General features: G+C 40.5%; 1 protein-coding gene across 3 annotated transcripts in view; it reads right to left on the bottom strand.

The window, feature by feature from the left end:
* The window catches only part of Epsti1 (epithelial stromal interaction 1), a 102,740-nt gene that overhangs the window by 10,312 nt on the left and 72,479 nt on the right, over positions 1 to 19,949 (bottom strand). For 2 of the 3 annotated variants that reach the window (XM_031361368.1, XM_031361367.1), the window contains 2 exons: positions 15,805 to 15,885; positions 2,630 to 2,703 (listed from right to left, as the gene is read on the bottom strand). In XM_031361368.1, the coding sequence (XP_031217228.1) occupies positions 2,630 to 2,703; positions 15,805 to 15,885 (155 nt within the window). Of the gene's footprint in view, positions 1 to 2,629; positions 2,704 to 14,039; positions 14,408 to 15,804; positions 15,886 to 19,949 lie in introns of those variants that run through there. The other variant, XM_031361369.1, reaches the window with a different exon arrangement.

Here is a 19,949-nt window from a genome sequence, read left to right as displayed (position 1 = left end):
TCAACTTCTACCCAGGAGAAAGCTTGTTGCCTTTTGAACTCTAGTGAACTTATGCCCACAGGGTACGCCTAACTGACATACCCTATGCACGCACTCAGAGCTTGTGCTATTGCTCCTAGAAGAGATACCATTATTTCTGTTCATTAAGAGGCTATTGGATGTGTATCTCGTGATACCATGGGAATGGATTCTATAAACTTTAAAGGCAATACAAATGTAAGCTCTTTTCAAAAATTGATCAAGGACATAAAATATGTGTCTAAAGGCTTGATTAGTTGTTTCAGTGTTGATTACTGGAGTTTATTATCCAGAGAGATTTCCTGGTGGGTTTAATTTGGATCTATGTGTCACCAAAATCAATAAGAGCGAAAATAAGTACAGAAAATAAACAGTCCCACCAATATTTATGTATTTTGCAGTATAAACAACAAATTTAAAGGATAATGGCCAAGATTCCTATAACAAATAAAGCAGCCCTTTCCACCTCTAACAAAATAGCATGCACTTTTAGTTGGCAACCATATCAAAAGTGAATTTATTAGCAATGGGACTATTAATGTGACACATTGCTATCTCTAAGATACTTACAGCTTTTTAATATAATTAATATAGAGAAAGAATTGGCTACTACTAGTAGCTACTGTATCTATAAAAACAATATCAGTACTTTTCTAACTAAAGGTCTTTTAAAGAGAAAGTAAGCAAAACCAATAAAAATAGCTAGATAATTCATGGCCTGGTTTATGAGTAGGTGTCAACGAGGTCCCTCCTCCCCTCAGTGTCTCTAACAAAATGATCTAACGAATGTTTTCCTAAATCAGAGTAAAACATATAAACTCACATTCACCATTTTAAAAGTACATTGTGAGAACCACAGAAGCAGCACAAGCTGCTCAGAGGACACCAGCACCCACCAGCTGTTAGCAGAATCCTCAAAACGGGGACATCCACTACACATCATTTCAAAAATATACTTCAGTGGGGCTGGAAAGATGACACAGCAGTCAGGAACCCTGGTTGTTTTTTCAGAGGACCCAGGTTTGGGTTCTAGCACCCACATGGTGCCTCCTAACCATCTATAACTCCAGTCCCAGAGTACTCAATGCCCTCTTCTGGTCTCTACAGGTACTGAGTGTATACAAGGTGCACAGATAAACATGCAGGAAAAATATCCTTAAACATAAAAATAAGCAAATAAAATTAAATATAACTCACACTTCAGTAATGGGGGAAGTTGAATTCATAAGTCATCCCCTTGCAAAAAGAATATGCTTCCTTAAATCATGAAAACCTTTACATCTGTATCTTAGAAGGTACACCTCCCAGGTGCCTCCCGGGAAGAACCTAGCATAGCAGAGACAGTCTATATAGTGTTATTACCAATGTTCCAATGTGTATGTCGAGTCTCAAAATACTTACACCTGACATCAGCGTGTTTGTTGTGAGATTGTGTAGGCCACCAATGTCAGAAGCTATACCCATAAAGTCTCACTAACATGATTGTCCAAACATAAGCTGACTAAGGACAATTCCAATAGGTATGCCAAAGTGAATGGAGAAAAGTTCAAGTGGACTCTACCCTACACAAAGAACTACAAGCAACCAAGGAATACTGAGAGTGGGAGAAACAATCTTCCCAGGGAAGAGTGTGCAAGATGGTCACCTAATACCCAATTAATGATGCAACTGGGAAGGTTAGGGTTAGGAAGAGAGAAAGAGTGAGCAAGTGAGAGAGTGAGAGAGAGAGAGAGAGAGAGAGAGAGAGAGAGATCTCCTGTACTATATATTATACATATACACATATAAGTATATTTATATAATAACAATTAATGAAAAAGAAAGCATGGATTTGAAAGAGAGCAAAGAGTATGGGGGAGAGAATGGAAGGAGGAAAGGGAAGGGGAAAACATTGTAATTACATTATAATCTAGAAAATAAAGAGTATTCAATCTATTAAAAATCACTTACTGCTTCTACCTTGAGTTTTTCCCCCATCCTAATATATTAGTCAACATAAAATACCTTTAATGAGTTTTCCTTCCCCTGAGTGTTTGTACCTAAGCACTACTGGGGGCTAACTCCGAAGTCACTTGCAAACAGTAACATACAGCCTCAGAAGGATGTGATGCTCTGTTGCAAGGAAGGGGACAAAATAGCAGCCTAAATAAATAGAGAGTGTGGTTCAGCCTTCCTTCTTTAAGCCAGTGCATGCGTGCTCACAAGAGTACAGGTGCCCATGGAAGCCAGTGAGGAGTCAGAGTCCCCAGAACAGGTGTTAAAGGAAAAACTAGATGTGGGCAATGAGAATATTCAACTTGGGTCTTCCGCAAGAGTAGGAAGTGCTCTTAACGAGTGACCCATCTCTCCAACCTCACGATTCAGCCTTCTCATATGAACCTGAATGTCCTTAATCCAGGCAGTCTGGGTAATCTGCATGTACATATCTACGTATAACAAGTGAATATATGTATAGATATGCAGCGGTTGGCGTATCACACACACTGTACCACAGTAACGAAGATTTAGGGGTGATTTGGAGTCCAGAACATTATTTAATGTTACTTTAACGTTTTCCCAAAATGCCTCACAACTTTCTAAGTAACAAGGATGCTCATTTGATTAGCTGTACCTCCGGTGCTCAGCTCGATGGGTTTGGGCTCGTTCTTCCTCCTGGTGTTGTCCTTTAGTCTCCAGTAATTTATTCTAGGAACAATAAAAGTTTTTTAAGATATGGTTTTCAATTAACATGGTTGTACAGAAGGCACCCAAATCAATTACACATTTAACCTTAGCTGGGGCAACATTTCACTTTTGAAACTTCTACTTAAATCTATTTGGACATGAAATTATTTTCCTTCAATAAGTAGGTAGCAAAAATAATTGCAGCTTAGTCTAACAGAATAGCTCCGTGAGTGTAAAATTTGTCAGATTAAAAAGCCAATGTGCACGGTCAAGAAATGAGAAGATGCAGAGAAGAAAACACAATGTGACTCAAACTCATCTGTGTCTTACAAAGAAAAACAAATCAAATTCGTTCCTTTAAGTGTATCGCACAATGCCATTTCTTAGTACTTTTGTAATGTTTCTTTCCTAGTAAAAAGCCGTTGCAACTTAAAAGTCAATATGGAACTCAATTTTGCAGTGTAATTCTGTTGGTAAAGAGTTCTCAGCCTTTACCAGAGAATAAGTTCTCCCCTAATAATGAGCAGTTGCATCTATTTTTTTTTTAAGTTATTTCTCCTGCTACCAGAACTTTAGGCTCCCCGGGGGTTCTCGGTTTCAAGTGCATCACATAGCTGTGAGTGTCTAGTTTCTAACATAGCTGGATTGTCTTCTTGGAAGGACTAGCTTATTGCAGACACAGACACTCCATTATAGGCTTATACCACAGGGAGAACTAAGTGCCAGGGTTTCCTGAATACCTGTCATCCACCTTCAGGCAGACAAATTTTAATCTCATTCTCAAAGACAGACAAAAGCAGAAGAAGGAAAACTGCTAGGCCCAAGTATAAACGAGCCCTGGAGCTAAAAAGATTTTTCTGGTAAGTACTATATTGTCGTGTCCTGATAAGTGTGAACCAATGGATAGTCATGCTCATGGCTCGTGATGTTTTAGAACTACCACATTTCCTAGTGAAAAGCCTGACTTTTTCTTTTAAACTTCATTTGAAAGATATCTAAAAAAAAACAAAAAACAAAAAACAAAACAAAACAAAACAAAAAAAACCAAAAACACTTGTTTCTTATACATTATACTCTAAATCTATCGCTTCCCAGACTACAGAGCGTTGGTTCATCCTCAGTCTTAATACAATGCTAGTAAGTGAAAATTGAGAATTTTTTTTTTACAAAATCATGCATACTATTTACCCATTCACCACTTCCCAAGAACCTGGATGCCAAGCCTAGTGCTGGAGTTCACACTTTTCCACAATAACAAAAAGTTTCTATTTCTTTTAGTCTTTTAATCACATTTTTCTCCTGGGGACCAAAGCCGGGGCCATGGATATGTTCTATGGGTATTTGGCCCCTGAACATTATCCCCTTCTGCTTTATGACTTTAATTCACACACACACACACACACACACACACACACACACACACACACATACAGTTTTAACACTCTATCAATTAGCCAGGCATAGTGGCACAGGGCTGTGCCCTTAGCCCTCAGAAGGGAAGGTTGTGGCCTAAGACTAAGTTTGAGGGTTAGACTCGGCTACCTATTAAGACCTGTTTCAAACAATAAGTCATGCATCAGAAGCATTTCCTAGCACTTCCCAGGCTTATTCTAAAGCCCACTGGTTGCCGCCCCTTCCTTTGTCTCTGTACCTATTTCAACTCCTCTTGTGTCTGTTACTGTTTAAATTATCTCCACGATAAGCAGTCATATTCTACAAGAATTTTTCTCATATTCTCTTTATTTCCTAATGGATGAAATGAAATTTATGTATGTATTACTATCCACACACTGATTCCTACACTCATCTTGGTATAACCCACTCACATTCCTCCTCATATAGTCCACTCGTGTTCTTAAACCCTTCTCCTCACATTAGGGGTGGCAGCAGGGCACCCATAGCTCCTCGTTAAGGTTTCCAACTCATCCTCTTGTTTTAGTTTTGCTTACAATTTTAAATTTCAATTACAATCTAACCACATGACTTTTCCCTCCATTCTTCACTCTATGCCTCCCATGTCCCTTCCCTCTGTCAGCTCCTTGCTCTCGTTCTCAAATCCCTTGATTGACATTGTTGTATACATAGCTATAAATAACAAGTTGCAAGAGGCAAGGAGCAAACTGGTTAAAGCTTTCTTATGTTTTGCTCAGTCAGTTATCACTTGCCATCTACTCTCTAGCTACAAAAATCTTTGTTAAGACTCTAAAAAGGGTGACTCTCACATGTCTGAGATTCTGGGTTGAATCTCACCTTAAAAAAGTAAGTAAGTAAGTGAGTAAGTAAGTAAGTAAATATGATGACTTTTTCCCCTTTGGCTGTAATTTCCTTATCTGTTTTTGCTGTTGCTATTATTGCTGTGTTGCTATTGTTCTTGTAAACTTATAGTACCAAAAAAGGATTATGTTTTATCTGTTTATGTGGGAAACAAGAAGAAAGAGACCAAATATAAATAAAGTTGTTGCAGAACTTATTAGGGGGAAAAAAATCCAAGACTGTAATCATAGCCACAAAAGAAGAAGAGGAGGAGGAGGAGGAAGAGGAAGAGGAAGAAGAGGAGGAGGAGGAAGAGGAAGATGAGAAGAAGGAGGAAGAGGAAGGGGAAGAAGAAGAGGAGGAAGAGAAGGAGGAGAAGAAGAAGACAAAGAAGAGAAAGAAAATAAATGAAAAAGACCTAGACCTACCAGACATTAAAACGTATCCTAGAACTTGGTGATGTAAAGGTGTCTGGCAAGAGACCCGATGCGTGTGGAAATGCGGTCATGGTACATTTGTGCTATGCATATCTATCAATGGACAGTTGAATGAAGGATGACAGACTGATACTACTAAGAGAACAATTAAAGACAGATCCATCACTTAATAAACACAAGTTAACTTTATAGAAGTCTAGGGTTTAGGCCTAAAAACATGAAATCACAAACATTTTCAAAGGAGGTATAGGTAAATTTATAAACATAGCAAAGAAAGTCATACAAGGAGAACATTGATACATTCTGCTGACTGGAGATCCATGGCTCCTATTTTGAGGACATACCATAAGCTGGGTTTAAAATAAGCAAAATAGGGACAAATAAATATTTAAGAGCTAACTTGATGTGTTCTGTTCATTCATCAAACAAACTATTTGATAGCCTAGAGATGAGCAGGGCTCAGGTGGATTTGACAGTTCTGCAGCAGCACACAGGACAGATGAGCTACTTGCTCTAGCACAGTTCCTATTCTAGAGGAAGCTTGTGGCCAAGTGAGAAGAACGTGCAGTGCAGTTGCATGCAGAGGATATTAAAAGTGATCCGAGGCACCATGGCTTGGTGACGGTGTTAGGCAAAGGCCTGAGAAAAGGACTGAAGAGCATCAGCCAGCAAGAAAAAGGGAATTCCTTGGAGAAGGCCGATGGCTAAGAAGAGTGTATAGAAAAAGCCAGGGCTGTTGGTCAGCTCAAGGCTGATCTCATCTTTACTCAGACAAATAGGAATCAAAACAGCGAGATAAAATGTTTCTATGATATTGACAAACCTCAGAAAATCTGAAAGAGAATGGTGACATTCAATTTGGTAGACCAAAATTTAGTTTCTGGAGCACAATGTAGCAGTAACCACCAAGAAATAAAATATACTTGTCCTCTGTAGAAGGGTTGGAGGATGAATAGGATGTGGAAACACCCAGCTGTGTCCAAAACTGTGAATATTAACGAGCAAATCTTAATGTCTATCAATGAGGAGCAATAAGTAAGGTGAATCATCCACAGAATGCAATTCTAGGAAACAGTTCCAGAGAATAAGATATAGCTTGGGGAAAGGACTATAAGATACATTAATTGATTAAAAAGCCAGAGCAGAGACAGAGGTGGATAAAGCTCTTACCACAGAAACATGAGGACTCACATAAAAGCTGGGTGGACAAAGTAGACCACCTGTAATCTTGGCATCTAAAAGCCCAGGGCAGTGGGGGCTCCTGAGTTCAGTGAGAGACCCTACCTCAAGTAATTAAAGTATTAATGTGATCAAGGAAGATGCTCACCACCACCCTATGGCTCCCCACATGAATACTCACATATACACTCACTGTATATATATGTGTGTCTATGCACATGTGCATATCCATGCCACAATCTCATTCATATACAAATACATACAACACATATACATATAAAACACACAAAAAAAAATAAAAATAGAAGCCTAGAGCAGCTTTCTTAATATCCATACCTAAAACTAGAAACTATATACAAGTAATCATTGAATGGCCGAGAAACACCTAAAGAAATGTTCAACATCCTTAGTCATCAAGAAAATGCAAACCAAAACAACCCTGAGATTCCACCTCACACCAGTCAAAATGGCTAAGATCAAAAACTCAGGTGACAGCAGATGCTGGCGAGGTTGTGGAGAAAGAGGAACACTCCTTCATTGCTGGTGGGATTGCAAGCTGGTACAACTACTCTGGAAGTCAGTTTGGTAGTTCCTCAGGAAATTGGACATAGTACTACCAGAGGACCCAGATATACCACTCCTGGGCATATACCCAGAAGATGCTCCAACATGTAATAAGGACACCTGCTCCACTATGTTCATAGCAGCTTTATAATAGCCAGAAACTAGAAAGAACCTAGATGTCCCTCAACAGAGGAATGGATACAGAAAATGTGATACATCTACACAATGGAGTACTACTCAGCTATTAAAAACAACGAATTTATGAAATTCTTAGGGAAATGGATGGATCTGGAGGATATCATTATGAGTGAGGTAACCCAATCAGAAAAGAACACACATGGTATGTACTCACTGATAAGTGGATATTAGCCCAGAAGTTCGGAATACCCAAGATACAATCCACAAACCACAAGAAGGAGGAAGACTAAAGAGTAGATACTTCAATCCTTCTTAGAAGGGGGAACAAAATACCCATGAAAGGAGTTGCAGAGAGAAAGTGTGGAGCAGAGACTAAAGGAAGGACAATCCAGAGACTGCCCATCTTGGAATCTTTCCTATAGTCAATCACCAAACCCAGACACTATTATGGATGCCAGCAAGTGCTGGCTGAGAGGAGCCTGATATAGCTGTCTTCTGAGAGGCTCTGCCAGTGCCCAATAAAGAAGTAGAGGCTCACAGCCATCCATTGGACTGAGCACAGGATCCCCAATGAAGGAGCTAGAGAAAGGACCCAAGGAGCTGAGGGGGTTTGTAGCCCCATAGGATGAACAACAATATGAACTAAATAGTACCCTCAGAGCTCCCAGGGACTAAACCACCAACCAGAGTACAAAGGGGGGACTCATGGCTCCAGTTGCATATGTAGTGGAGGATGGCCTAGTCTGTCATCAATGGGAGGAGAGGCCATTGGTCCTGTGAAGGTTCTATGCCCCAGTGTAAAGGAATGCCAGGGCCAGGGGGCGGGAGAGGGTGGGTTGGTGAGCAGGGAAAGTGGGGGAGGGAATAGGGGTTTTTATCAGAGGGGACACCGGGAAAGGGGATATCATTTGAAATGTAAATAAAGAAAATATCTAATAAACAAATAAAACAAAAAAACCAAATACCCATTCTAAGGTTTAGTTTTTTACATTTTATTTGCATGAGCATCTACATATATACCTAATGTGTGTATCTATGGTGGCCAGGAAAATGTGTGGGGTCCTTGGAACTGGAGTTACAGATACCTGTGAGCTACCATGTGAGTGGGAATGGAACCCACATCCTCTGCAAGAGTGACAAGTGCTCCAAACGACTGAGCCATCTCTCTACCACCCCAATTTTCAACTTTTGAATACTTGCATATATCATACTTAAAACATCTTATAGAAAAATGCAAGAAAATGTTCATTGCCATTGGTAGGGGACTTGGATGGTAGATAGAGAAAGAAAGCTTTAACCTCCGATGTACTTTGGGTTTTATGATCTATCTACACATATACCAACTATGGGAATTTGGAACTCATACAAAAGGCTTTCTTAATTTTTCTCTTTGTTTAAAGATGTAGTGCTGTTTTAATTAAAATATATTAATATAAGCAAATAAGTAAAAAAAAGATACTAATAGGCACAGTTTTTAACCTTTAGAGGTAACCTTTAGAGGTAATCAGGAAATGAGTATATTAGGAACCTTAGAATGGAAAAGGAAAAGGAAGGAAGCAGAAAAGATGGTGACATGTCTATATCTTCTTGTGGAAGCAAAGATGGGGAGAGGAAGGACCTGGTGGGAAGCAGGGATGGGGAACTGATGAGCCATTGCCATGCAAGAATATAGCTCCAGATGGCAGAGGGGGGAGGGGGTGGCTGGTACCACTGTCAGGATTGTTTTCTGATCATCAGCTCAGTGTATTCCAAAGAGAGGCTGATTCTTCTTTGGTACCAAGAAAGATAATTTCAACTAATTAATTTGTTCTGCTGAACTGACAGCTGCCGAGGATGTGTCTGCATGCCTCATAAGCATATCTGTGGCTCGTTTCCTCTGGTTCTCTCATGAAAGGGCAACATCTAGTTGGGTACAAACAAAATAAGTTGTTCTGGTCCCAGTGCCTGAGACTACGACGTACACCACACCAGACACTCGATCTTTATCTCACTCAGTGGAAATACATGTTAGGTACCAGACTCTCCCCAGACACCTGAATTTGTGCAAATGCAAGTTCGGTGCAGCTCTTCCCCAAAGGAAACAGCCTTTTAAAATGGCAGCAGACCCAGAAAGAACCGTGAAACGGAGCAAAAAGAAATGCACTGTTGAACATAAGTCCCAACAATAACATAGAAAGACAAAGCAAGAAAGGCAAGCAAGAGAATGAATATTTATATCCATAAAGGCTCTCCAAGGAGAGGGGGTGGATCTTCTCCAGGCATGGACCACTCCAGGCCAAGAGGGCACTTCCAGGAAATGGGAAGACACCACCTTGAGAGGCGTAGGAGAATGCAAAAGTGTAAACACTGGTCTGGTAGCCTAATCCATTGCGAACAAAGGACCACGTGGCTAAGCCAGGAGGTAGGGAGCACAGTGTGCTGGAGGCCTGCTACCCACCTCCAGAAGTTAGGACTGGGAGCCCAGTCTTCTGAGGGACTTAGGAAGGACATTTGCTGCTCGAGGTAAGATCAGCTCTGTGCCTCTTACTTATTTTCCAGCGCCCTGTACTATCAAAGGAGCCCTGGCACCACACTCAGGTGTGTGCAAAGCTATGGAAGCTTTGAGAAGGGATGAGGCTGGAGCAAAAGACCGGCTCCAAAGCAACTCCTGAGTACACTAATTGAAAATGAAGATAGGGCGGTTTTAAAATCATGTCCGATTCCGACTGTGGCATGTACAGACACGGTTCAGCCTGACTGCTGCATGTAAACATCCAAGTGCCGTCACCTGGTGGGATGAACCTCTCCCAGGAGAGGAAGTTCTCTCAGCTCAACTGGAGGTGAAGCACAGTGGAAGTAGAAGGGCCAAGGCCAGGACAGGAAAAGAAGTACTGCCTTTGAATTATTTGCTGTGAAAGACTTCAAGGGGATAGGAGAGTCTAAAGGGACCTGGTTCTGAGGCTCCATACCAGAAGGGTACTTCAGCTGAAGGACAGAGATGACCTTGACCAGCAAGAATGAGGAGGAAAGATCGAAAGAATCCTGGGAAAGAAAGAGGCACCCAACCAAGTGGAAGGAAATAAGCGCTAAGGGGTGAAATGGGAGAGTCAAGAAAATTCTACAGTGAGATGGAACGCTTACAGAAAATGATACACAGTATGACTAGGTTCCCCTTAACTAGTGTGGGTAAGCACTATCATTTAGTGTCAATATTAATAAATGAAGTCAAGCTCCACCAACTTTGATTTCACCATTCTCTGTATTTCACCTAGAAACATTTCACATCAACTATCAACTCTCTTTAAAAAAAAAAAAGAAAGAAAGAAAGAAAGAAAGAAAGAAGAAAAAGAAAAGCTTTTCTTTTGCTGAAGATTTGATTACTGTGGAGAATATAGAAACTACAAGAAGTCTGAAGGAAAACAATGAATCAGAAGAATCACCACCCAGAGATATGTCCCTTTAACAAGTCCCTGTATTTTCTTCCTGAATAAACGCACAACAGATTACTGATTATCATCCTGGGTCACATTATCAGGCTTAGCGTGTGCCAGGCATTAGGATCGAGTCTTGACAAGTTTCCTCTCATCAGATCCTAACAAAATGTCACGAGGCAAATAGCAGCACCATCAAATGCAACACCCAAGGGTGGGGCAAGGAAGCAATCTAAACAAGGCCCAGTAACAGGAGGTAGGTTTAAAAAAATCTGTCCGTGTTCTATTTTAAATCTATGTTTTCATTTTCACAAATGTGAACATATTCTTTCCATTAAAATATGCTGGCAACTACCATATGGACTTCCAGAATCTTCCAGTCTTCTACCAGGGAACAAATCATTTCAAATTTTCATTAATCATTGGAAAAATAAATGTGTGCATACTTCTTGTGGGCATCTGTGATGGTTTTTATATGCTCTGCCCGGGAGTGGCACTATTGGAAGGTGTGACCCTATTGGAGTAGGTGTGTCACTGTGGGCATGGGCTTTAAGACTCTCATCCTAGCTGCCTGGGAGTCAGTATTCTGCTAACAGCCTTCAGATGAAGACGTAGAACTCTCAGTTCCTACTGCATCATGCCTGACTAGATGCTGCTATGCTCCCACTTTGTTGATAATGGACTGAACCTCTGAACCTATAGGTCAGCCCCAAATATATATATTGTCTTTTATAAGACTTGCCTGTTCACAGCAGTAAAACCCTAACATCTAACAGCATCTCTGATTATTTTCTCATAACAAATGCGTATCTTTGCCAGGCATGATGCTTTTACAGGTTCTTCATACCAGTGCTCAGTAGGCTAGCCTGGGTTATTTATTTCATAGTATGGCACTCTGTCAAAAATAGATAGACTGATTGATTGATAGATAGATAGATAGATGATAGATAGATAGATTGATAGATAGACAGATAGATAGACAGATAGATATAAACAAATAGCATTTACAACTATTGCTTTTTAAAAAATTGATAGTGTCCAAGAGACTCTCACTTTCTCCTGGCAGCAACAACAGCATCCAGTTTATAAACACCATATTGTAAACACTGCTCTAATTTCCCACCCAGCAAACATATAAATCAGTAGTAATAGTTTTGTGCAGTTTCTCACTTAATTTTTCCATTATTCTCAGAGTTGAGGTTGAGAAAGAATTTTTCAAAGTATTTTAAATTTCACTGGAATTAAACTGACAAATTATTTTGGATGCAACAGTAGTTACTACAATGTTGGGTTTTCCCACCCAGAGACACCAATACCTCTGTTCATTCAAATGGACTTTTATGAATAAAAGGAATTTATGCTTTGGTTTGTTTGTTTATTTTAAGCTACTTAATGTTTTTTTTAAAAAAAAAACACACACACACAGTTAAGTCCGTGGGCTCCTTTTTACCTTACTACATTTTTCTAATCAATTTTCACTGGCATTTGAAAGAGTGATAAATCTTGATAAATCTCTTGTAGCCAGCTCTCACGTGGACTTCAGTCTGACTAATCGTGCTTCAACAAACTCTCTTGGGTTGTGTAGGCAAATTGTTGCTATCCATAAATATTAGCCTATTTCCAATAATTAGAAGAATTCCTTTAAATTTTTCATTTCTTGCCTTATCAAGGTGGCTAATTCTCAAAGCTTGTTCCATGTAATATGAATAGTTTTCTATCAATTAGCTTTGAAGAACTCAGAATTTTCAGAGTGATCTTGGTTTATATTGTGAGCATCTTTATATTGCTATTTTGGTACTAATGGATATATTGGGGTGCTTTTGGAAAGTTATATGTATGCTAAGAATATCTTTTTATTATAGTTTATTAAAATCTTGTTTAATTGACAGAATTTAAAAATCTATCAATTTTTCTTCAACTTAAAAGATGGCCAAATATATTTTCTCTAGGCAGTTTTTCCAATGGCAAAAATGAAATATAAAAAACTCCAATTTAGCTAGTTATCTTTGCATTCTTAGAATAAACTCTTTTATCTTGGTAAATTATTATTTAAGAGAAAAAATTCTACTTTGATTTTCTTTTAAATATTAAATCTTAATCATTTGAAACATATCTAAAGGATTTTTACCTCTCTGCGGATGTTTGTGTGTGTGTGTGTGTGTGTGTGTGTGTGCTTACATGCACACGAACTTAAACAATAGCTAAAAGAAAGGGAAAAATATGTTTAATCCTTTTCCTGGAACTGAAACAGTTTCTAAGCACAAGGAAAAAATATTAATCTGCCCTGTAAAAATTCCAAAGAACTTACTTCTAAAATTAAGCTTGGCCTGTTGGGGGGCAAGGAACTCACAGAAAACTTTCCAAATCAAGAAATTTTCATTTGTCTTTACGAGTTTTTAACTCTCTCTTTTTACATTTTCCTAGCGAGTCACCGCCTTCGTGTAGATTTTCATTTATCAGCATTGCCTACCTGCAGTAGCTAGAGCTTAATCCTCCACAGCTACATCCCTGGCTTCTCGGTTCTCATGGTGTATGTTTGTTTTGGTGTGTTTAATCTCCCTGATCCTGGACTCAGCTTACCGCAGATTCCATCATCCCTTGACTTTATCTCAGAATCCGTGGCTGGTGTATCAAAACAGCAGCTTTGCAAAGTTTCTAATTATTAAGTTATTAATTTCTGTGTTTATCTTAATTACTTCCTTTAGTTTTCACTTATTGTTGCTGCTGTACATTCCTTGGTGCAGAATTCACGCCTTTTTTCTTTCATATTAAATGGATTTAAAAGTTATAATTTCCTCTCTCTGTGCACACACAGCTCTGCATGCATTTCCCATAAGATGCTGGCGCAGTACTACTTTTTTTTATGGCCTCCGTAAACCATTTCGCCTCCTAACTGTTTAAACGGTTTCTGGTTTTCTATGTTACCTTTCTGCTTTTTAAATTAAACCAATAACCATGGAAAACTCAGGGAGTACAATCAACCTTTGAGGGACTTTAGGAAAGGCCAAGAATGTGAAGAGAACAGGGTCGATTACACGGAAGCCCCTATGAGCAGGATACCCTAGAGCTGGCTTAACCACGCCTCCAAAGGAGCTTCATATGGGAATACTGCAGTCTCCACTGAGGGCAGCAGCTGGAGGACGAGAGCCAGAGCACTGTGGTGCGGGTTCTTTCCTCAGGTAGGAACACTGAACAAAGGAGGAGAGGATGAGCTCAGAGAAAACAGGGCAGTATGCCAGGTACCTGTGAACACCGAACAAGACACCCCACGTAAGGACAGTGGCTGCTTATCTTGGGTGTCAGCATGTCCAGACAAACATAAGCAAGAATCACCATATTAAGAAAACAAATGCAACGGAGATCAGATCGAGGAAAATGGAGTTGGTATAATAAGTTGAAATCTTTAATAATTGTGTAGCCGCCATCATTAGAGAGACAAGAATGTTAGACTCATAAAGCAAAACGTTGCTATGATAAGGCAAATGGGCAGTTTTGGTTTTGGTTAGCGAATGAATTCCATCCATGTGTCAGAAAAGCACAGTGGAGAGTGCTGAGAGAATGTAGTCGGTGGGATGATCCAGGACCTTCTTCAGAATGAGATGCAAAGGAAACAATGAAGATGTATGGAGACAGGACCCTATGCATCTGGAATCCATTTGATAGATGTCCCGGGTATGATGAACCTCGATGGAACAGGGAGATAAACTCGGATAGAAAGGCAGAGAGATGCATGCATCCTCAGATCTGAAGAGACAAGCAAAGGCGGCACAGAAGATTAAAAACAGAAATAGAAGCACCGTAAATCTTCTCATAATTCAGGAGGGGAGGGGAAGGAAGTGATTAATAACCACAACAGAGGAAATGCAGCCAGAGATCATAAAAATAAAGAGAATACCGTGAATGGAATGTCAGTTACGTGGCGAGAGTACAAATATGTGCAAATGAACTGCCAACCACAGAAAATGAGAACGTACCAATCCATAAATGAAAAGAGACCACAGAACGGGGTAAGTGGAAAGCCAGCCGTTTTTACCACTACGAGTATATTTTAAACCAGCAACACAGCGCAGTTAAAAACTAAGTCAATAGACAGAGTAAGCGCCACATGAACACCAAGAACAATGGGGTGCAGGAAATATTAGATGACATACAGAGAGACAAAAAGGAAGTTGACCTGAAAGAGAACTAATGAGAAGAACAGACTATTTCAAAGTGAGGAAAGGATATACACTAAACGGCAAACTCTGCCTTAGCACCGCTGAGCCTATGTCAGTGGCGAACACCAGTCACAGTCAAGGAGACATGGAAATCCCCTGCACACTGTGATGAGTTAGGATTAAACCTTGACCTGGCACGGTCTCTCCGTGTTCTGGCACATGGCCTATGCAAAATTAACTGAAATCCTGGAGAGGGGCGGAGGATGTAGAAGAAAAGGAGGTAGTCAGCAGGGCGAGGGACCGCAGCGCAGGTCTCACAGCTTTGTGTCTGTTTCCCGACAGCACCAAGTGCTACACTGTCCTCAAGGTCTATCCACTTGAAAGCACAATGCTTTGCTCCTCTGTCTCTCTTTAATTGCCTAGATGCTCCACTGTCTGAGCCTGCTTATCAAAAGCAGGTTTGAGCACCCAATCACAACCCCGAATGGTTCTAGTTGCCAGACTACAGATTTTAAATTGTGAAATTCCACCAGTTGGAAGTTAGGAGGTTCTGCACCCTACCCTCTGGTTTCTATTCGCTCAAATTGTGGGGAAAGCTTCACATGTATGTGCAAGATTTTTAGACCAGTTTCATAGTGCCTGCTTCATTCAGAGCCTTGGCATCTTCTCTGAATGTCATCTGTAACTTCATAGATCCTTGGTCACTATGTGGGGTTGGTTGTGTTTTGTGCTCCTGTGTATGTTCATCTTCTTTGTGGCCTGCTATCACTAACTGTGGGCCACTGTTGGGCTACATACATGAATGTTGTGGCAGGAAGGAGGCACCTTTATAGAACAAAGCCACAATGTCATCCTTTGTTTGTAAAGCGCTGTCAGTTTTTCCAATTATCATTTTTAAGAAGAAAAACATTTCTGTTCACCAAGCCTTCAAAAGCACATGGTACTTGAACCAATTTGCAATAACAAGGAAGGCCTCGCAAATACCTTCTGATGTCGGTCCCTTGCCTTTTGCCATTTTTGGTTGTCTTCCTTCTGTGGAGAATCCTTGTGGGCTTGGCTACCAGCCTGTAAAGATACAAGTGGAGAAGCATTACCCTCAGTCTTCCTACCAAGGGACTGCTGTTAATAACTCAGCCTCCATGTGGAGCATACACTAAGCTTTCCATACACACTTGCTTATTGAGTGATTTATGCACACATCTGAAGACACCCCCTGGGATCTATAAAAAGAAGGCTAGTGTAAGCACAATCATCCAGCACATTTTAAAGGATGATTTAAATGTTTGTTTAATTAAGCTGTAAAAAAATTTTCCCTTGGAGATAAGCAACATAATTCATCCCTTCTGGTGGGAAGCTGAAGATGTTTTCAAGATTATTCCAACCGACTGATTGGTCCCTCTCACAGACGAGCGGTAACGGCACTGGCTTTAGAATCACTGTTATGGCCGCTGCTCATTAGGGGTATCCTATCAAACTCTTTCAACTGGCGATTGATACAATTCTAATTCCAAAGATGGACTTCTTTCTAAGCCTTTATCTGTACCCAAAAAACACAGTTCTATTCCCAAGAAGAGGAAATGAAAAGCCTATTCTGGAGCACAGGAGCCCTGGAAGATCCAATTCCTTCAACAGGGTGCCTTGCCATCTTTCTGACTCACTGTCATTGCCCTGGCCTGGTAGCCAGGGTCTACTATTGTGAAATGTATGAGGTTTCAGGTAGTAATGGTCCCTGCCTTATAGTTCATTTGTGATGGTTTTCACCCCCAACTTTATGGTTGCACAGAAGTAATGTGCATGCAGTAGAATTGAGCTCTGATCCTCTCCCTGGCTAGTGACATGTAGTAACACATTACCTCTGGGTGCTTGGTAGCAGAAGCAAGCCATAGATCCCATCCGCCACACCATCAGGAAGATAAACAACTGACACTGTGATGTTCCTAAGCTAGGATGTTCACTGGGTTACATACATTAAATACATCCTGGTTTGTAATATTTTCAAATTATGATGGGTTTGTCTGGGTGTAGCCCCATTGTGAGCCCAGACTATCTGTATTTCGTTCATGTGTCCCGTGGTTTTTCTACTTCACACCGACCTTGCAGACCCAGCCTCCTAAAGTCGAGAAGCACAACCTGCTAATCTAATGCTCTGGAAATTCCACTCCTGGGAGCAGTGTGTGGGAAAGCCACATATTTCAGGCCCCACTCTCTGGACTAATAATCCAGATAGCCCATGTAGGCTGCCTCCCCCTGTTCCTTTACTATAATTTTTCTCAAGTACTTCTTAGATCATTCCCCAATTCTTATAACTATAAAAATCCATCTACCACCAAACAGCAAGAACCTCTCTTCAGGGAGGGAGAGAAGCTTTCAGAATCACATCAGGCAGAAGGACCAGTGAGACTAGTGAAGCTCTGTGTGTTCAGAAATCCCTCACAGGCCCAAAGCCTACTTTATCACATAAGCAACCTGCACACCATGACTTTCTTTTATCTTTATTCCCAAACTAGGAAGTTGTGATAAGCCACAGCAGGTGGATAGCAGCTCTCTCATGCCCCTTCCATTTACATTAGAGAAAGCCAATCTTTGTCACAAATATTCCACGTCAGATCCAGGGAGCAAAGAAGAATGTAGGTAAATGTTATGGTTCGAACAAGGAACAGGAGTTCAACTTGAGCACTTTCTCTATGAATGTTTCACATTTCTCTGTATGGGAGCATGAATCTTATTTTTCAGTTGCAACACAAGATGCAACATAGGAGGTGACAAGAACTACAAGACTACAAAAACCCAGGAGTCACATGGTTCCTTAGCTATGGAAAGCTCAAAGTCTCCCATAACCCCAATTCATGCTTACCCAGCTGGGATCTCTAAGCAAGACTGGAAGTTTCTATTTAAAAAAAAATACAGAACAAAATATATTTTTGTTTTCTACTTTTTCCTTAGTTCTTACTAATAGCCAAGTCTAAATCACTACATTCACATAATTTTGTAGAATTAGATAGTCACTTGATATAATAATAGACTACAGTTTTGTCATCAAAGCAGAAACACAACTTTATCCATTGTAAGCTATACTTACATTTATTTGTAAACCATATCTGAGCCTCCTGCGTGTAATTATTATGTCAAGGGAGATCCCAGATTTTAGAAACTGTTCTGGTTAACCTTTGTTCACATTATGTGAAGCTGTGTCTCTGTATTTTCAATCGTTAACACTGACTGGCAAAGAACTACGTGGCAGAATGATTTTGATATTGTCATTTCTATCACCCTTCACCGAGCTTTCTATTTTTTAAAAAAAGTTTGTCCTTCCTTGCCTGCCTAAAGACAATCTAGAGATGTATCAGAGGTTGCTTCACAGCTGATTGGTTGTTAAGAAAGAAAGAAAGAAAGAAAGAAAGAAAGAAAGAAAGAAAGAAAGAAAGAAAGAAAGGAAGAGAAAGAAAGGAGGGAAGAAAGGAAAGGAAAACAGAAGAGAGAAGAAAAGAAAAGAAAAGAAAAGAAAAGAAAAAAGAGAAAAGAGAAGAACTGATGGCTAGTAGCTGGGCAGGAAGTAGGGGGCAAAACTTCTGGTTGAAGAGAGATGCAGAGAGCAAAGTAGAGATGGGAAGTGGACGTGGAGGAAACAGGCATGGAGCACAGAAGAATAGAGTTTGCCATGTGGTGGATCGCAGACTCTTTGAGTTAGCTGGAAGACTGTCCGTGCAAAAGACCTAAGTTTTAAACTTTATCATTTAAATATTATTAATAATTATTATTATGCCGAAGTTGACACGTGAGACCAACTTACAGGACCAGTGATAACTGTCATGACAAATGAGGCTAGAAAAGATTTCATTTAGCAAACAGGGTCAAAGACACCTTCTCCAAGTGGGTGACACTAAGCTGTACTTCAGAGTGAATAGGAAACAGATAAAGGGAAGAACATAGCATCGTGTGAACAAACCACAAATCACATTGTTTTAGGCAGGATCTAGTCCCAAATCGGGTGTCTTCATTAAAGCCCTACCCTTCAAGGCTCAGAGATCTATGTGGAAATAGAGACAGAGAGCTCTTAGGAGCCAGAAACTAGATGACTGCCAGACACCGAAGGGCTGAAGCACGTGTAAATTCACAGAGACCGTGGCAGCACATCTAAGACTTGCACAGGTTCAAACCAGACAAAATCCTAGCACAGAGAAGGGGAAATGGGGTCATCTTCTCTCCAGTGAGTTCCTAAGCCAGGAGCAGCCAGCCAGGAGGCACAGGCCCCACGAGTCGCAGGGGAGCCGCAGGGCGGCAGGGACAGGATCCTCTTAGCTTCCAAGTGACAGAGGTGGATCAGCAACCTTAGCTGCCCCTTCCTTGCAAGTGGAAGGCCTGCCTCCAGGGACCGCCTTGACCCGGAGTCTCCGGTGAGAGCAGCCATCTTCTCTCCTGTGAGTTTCTAAGACCAGAGTAGCCAACTGGGAGGCACAGGCCCCACGAATTTCAGGGGTCTTGCAGGGTGTCAGGGACAGGACAAGCTCTGGTCAGAGTCACTAAGAACATCTAACACCAAAAATCAAGAGATGGTGAAAGGCAAACGCAAGAATCCTACCAACAGAAACCAAGACACTTGGCTTCATCAGAACCTAGTACTCCCACTTCAGCAAGTCCTGGATATTCCAAAACACTGGAAAAACAAGAATTGGATCTAAAAGCATATCACACAATGCTGATAGAGGAACTTAAGAAGGACACGAATAACTCCTTTAAAGAAATACAGGAGAATACAAGTAAACAAGTAGAAGCACTTAAAGAGCAAACTCAAAAATCCCTTAAGGAATTGCAGGAAAACACAAACAAGCAGGTAAAGGAATTGAGTAAAACCATCCAGGACCTAAGAATGGAAGTCGAAACAATAAAGAAAGCACAAAAAGAGACAACTCTAGAATTAGAAATCTTAGGAAAGAAATCAGGAAACATAGATGCAAGTATCACTAACAGATTACAAGAGATAGAAGAGAGAATCTCAGGAGCGGAAGATAACATAGACAACATTGACAGAACAATCAAAGAAAATGCAAAAAGCAAAAAGAACCTAACCCAAAACATCTAAGAAATCCAGGACACAATGAGAAGACCAAATCTAAGGATAATAGGTATAG

The sequence above is a fragment of the Mastomys coucha genome, unplaced genomic scaffold, assembly GCF_008632895.1.
Source record: "Mastomys coucha isolate ucsf_1 unplaced genomic scaffold, UCSF_Mcou_1 pScaffold9, whole genome shotgun sequence".
Taxonomy (NCBI): domain Eukaryota; kingdom Metazoa; phylum Chordata; class Mammalia; order Rodentia; family Muridae; genus Mastomys; species Mastomys coucha.
The sequence above is the reverse complement of the archived record's forward strand: the minus strand, read 5'-3'. Positions and strand labels throughout refer to the sequence as shown.